General features: G+C 61.1%; 1 protein-coding gene across 1 annotated transcript; it reads left to right on the top strand.

Moving 5' to 3' along the window:
• The first annotated feature begins 203 nt into the window (after positions 1 to 203).
• Positions 204 to 1,502, top strand: LOC121914598 (proline-rich protein 2-like). Its single transcript, XM_042438195.1, has one exon. It carries the CDS (start codon positions 204 to 206, stop codon positions 1,500 to 1,502), a length of 1,299 nt encoding a protein of 432 aa, XP_042294129.1.
• The last annotated feature ends 1,781 nt before the right edge of the window (positions 1,503 to 3,283 follow it).

The following is a 3,283-nucleotide window of genomic DNA, read 5'->3' on the forward strand; positions in this document are numbered from 1 at the left end:
GGGTAGGCACACCTATTTTGCAGCCGGGGGCCGGGTTGGTGTCACTCAGACCAACCGGTCGGGGCCGATAGCAGGGGAGTGGAGCTTCTCCACCTCGGGTCGGTGGGGCCGCATGTTTCGAGGAGGAGCTTCCACCCATGCGGTTTTCCCCCCCGGCGTCCTCTCCACCCCCAGTGGCAGGAGCTTTCCCACCCCCAAGGGCCATGCCACCTTCCCTTTGCCGGCCCCTGACCGGGGCCCCCAGAGGCCCTGGTCACGAGGCCAGGAAGAGCCGGCGGGGGACGCCAGCGCTGCAGGCCTTCCCAGTCTTCTGCTGGCCCCTGACGCCCGGGCCCCTTGGTTGCCGCCGGTTCGGAGCCCTCCTGGAGGGCCCTGCAGGTCGAAAACTGGCCTCCCAGCGGGCCCCTCCTGGGAGTGCAGTCTGCTGTCCTTTCGGCCCTCCAGGAGGGCTTCCTGCGCCGGCACGCGGGCCTCCCCAGAGGCCCGTTGCCTTTGCTTTGGGCTCCTCCAGGAGGGCCCCAAGGGACAGGAAACTTGGCCTCTCAGGGGACCCGCATGCCTGCCACTGGAACCCTCCTGGCAGTGACATCCTTGCGACGGCAACGTGCCTCCCAGGGTCCGCTGCCGCCGGCTTTGGAGCCCTCTGGAGGACCCCTGTTCTGAATGGCCCAACAAATGCCTCCCCATGGGCCCGCTGCCGCCACCGGAGCCCTCCTGGAGAGCCCCTCAAATACGCCGGGGCAAATGGCCTCCAAGGGGCCGCTGCCGCCGCCCCGGGAACCCCTCCTGGAGAGCTGCACCAACACGGCAACTTGCCTCCCATGGGGCCCTGCTGCCGTCGAAGGAGCCCTCCTGGAGGCCCAGTGACTGCAACTAATGCCTCCCAGGGGCCCGCTGCCCAACCCGTTGGGAAGCCCTCCTGCACGGAACCTGCGCACGGCAACGGGCCTCCCCGGTGCCCGCTGACGCAGTTGGAGACCCACTTGGAGGACCCTGGTGCAAGGCAACGGCCTCTGGGAGGCCCTCGCCGTCGCAGGGAGCCTTCTCCTGGAGGGCCACGGGACAGCAACTGGCCTCCCAGGGGGCCCGATGCTGTAACAGGAGCCACTCCTGGAGGGCACCAACGAAACGGCCAACTGCTCCCCGGGCCTTCTGCTGCCGTCGCAGGAGCCCTCCTGGCAGGGCCCCAGCCGACGACACACTGGCCTCCCATGGGCCCTGCTGCCTTCCGCAGTGAGCCCATCCTGCAGGTCGCCCCAGCGGCTGGCAACTTGCACTCTCCAAGGGGCCGCTGGCCGTCGCAGGGCCCTCCTAGAGGCCCCCCAGCTGGTGGGCCAACTGGTCCTCCAGGGGCCCCCTGCCGTCGCAGGAGACCTCTCCGGGAGGCCCCAGCAGCCGGCCGGAGCAACCAAAGGCCTCCCAGGGGCCCCTGCCAGTCGCAGGAGCACCTCCTGGGCAGGGCCCCAGCAGCGGCAACGGGCCCTCTCCAGGGCTACCGCTGATGTCCCAGACCAGTCCTTCATGGGATGGTCCCCCAGCTTGGCGGCAACGGCGCTCCAGGGGCCCCCTCGCTATCGCAGGCAGGAGCCCTCCTGGGGGGCCCCAGCAGCGCGAACGGGCCTCCGAGGCCCGTTTCTGAGGCTCCTGGAGCCCCCACGTTTTTCAGAGGCTCCGGAGGACCCAGCGGCGCATTCCAGAGGCCCTTGCGGCTCCTGGAGCCCCCGTTCTCGAGCTCCGTGAGGACGCCCTCGGGCCTCCCAGAGGGCCAGCTTTGCTGGCTTCTGGGAGCCCCGTTTCGGGGCTTCTTGACGTCACAGCAGGCCTCACAGAGGCCCGTTTGCGGCTCCTGGCAGCCCCTTTTGGGGCTCCGAGCGACACCGTGGCCTCCCATGAGGGCCCTGTTGCATGCTGGCTGCGAGCCCGTTTCGGGGCTCCGGCGCAGCTAGCGGGCCTCGGCGCCGCCATTTTGCCCTTCAAAATGGCGGCGAAATCTCACACGATCTTTTTGGTTGCGCGAGACTTCGCCGCCATTTCGAAGAGCAAAATGGCGGCTGAAGCCGCCGAAATCGGCGGCAATTTCGGCGGCAAGAGGGAGCGGGGGCCGGCAGAAAGGCGCCCGCGGGCCGGATCCGGCCCACGGGCCGGAGGTTGCCGACCCCTGTTCTAAACCCTAACTGCCATTCTAAACTGTCCCAGTTCCAACTGACTCCCCAACTGTCAGTTCGGAATCTTCAAAACTTCCAGCCTACATGCTATTGGCTGGTCCTCAGCTGCCTTCTGATTGGTTAGCTGGGCGTGCTCTTCGTTACAAGGGGTCCCTGTCATAATTGTCCCTCTTGCCAAGGGGGAGCAAGGAATGGCAGCCATCTTCTTCCCAACCCAATGAACAGGACAACAGACTCCCCACACACAATTGATCACAGCAGCTGCTGCCCAGTAAATGGAGACTGCGGGACCTTCATGTTACAGGATTCCAGCCCTAGATAGATAGATAGATAGATAGGTAACATAATAAAGATGGCATGCCAACCACATAGGTATGTATATGGCTGGCCTTTCATCTTGCTTATGTTGTCTGTGAATCCCTTCCCTTCTGTAATTTGGTTCTCCAGCACACAATGTGCATAGTCTAATATTCCATGCATGTGAGTATTGTTACAGAAATTCTTTTTGCTTTTATTTTTTTACCCTTTCATGTTAAAATGGGGAGAAACACACATTCAAGCCCCACCACCACCATGCAGCATCTCTGTCTACACCAGCTCCTTTCAAACTTTCTCAAGATGCACATGATGATCAATAGCTGAGAGGGCAGAAATAGTGCCTGTGGGGATGCTGGATAAAGGCAGCTTGTGCTACCTTAGTTCTCCCTCTGAGTTTATGTCCCCACACTTTGGAATGGGCACAAATAGGGCTATCTCCTCATGTAAAATAAAACTTTTCTGTCTCCCTCTTGCATCAAAGCTCCCAAGAAGATAACATAGCTCCTGGATGTTGTATTTCTGGCAAGATAGTATGTGCAGGAGCAGAAAACACAGGGACTGCTGGGATTTGCATTTGTGACCCAGTGGTGAGATCAGAGCTTTATGCCTAAAGTTTCTTACGTTCTTTAGCAAATGGTATACTTCCATGGGCAGTCTGAGAAGAGGCTTGCTTGACATATTCATTATGGAAATGGGGAAACATCCCAGCAAAGAAAATCCCCTAAGGAATTCCACTGGGAAAAGTGAGAGAACGAGGAAGGGGTTAGGAGGGAAGCCTGTGGATGAACATAACAGCTGGA

Source organism: Sceloporus undulatus, chromosome 1 (assembly GCF_019175285.1).
Source record: "Sceloporus undulatus isolate JIND9_A2432 ecotype Alabama chromosome 1, SceUnd_v1.1, whole genome shotgun sequence".
NCBI classification, from domain to species: domain Eukaryota; kingdom Metazoa; phylum Chordata; class Lepidosauria; order Squamata; family Phrynosomatidae; genus Sceloporus; species Sceloporus undulatus.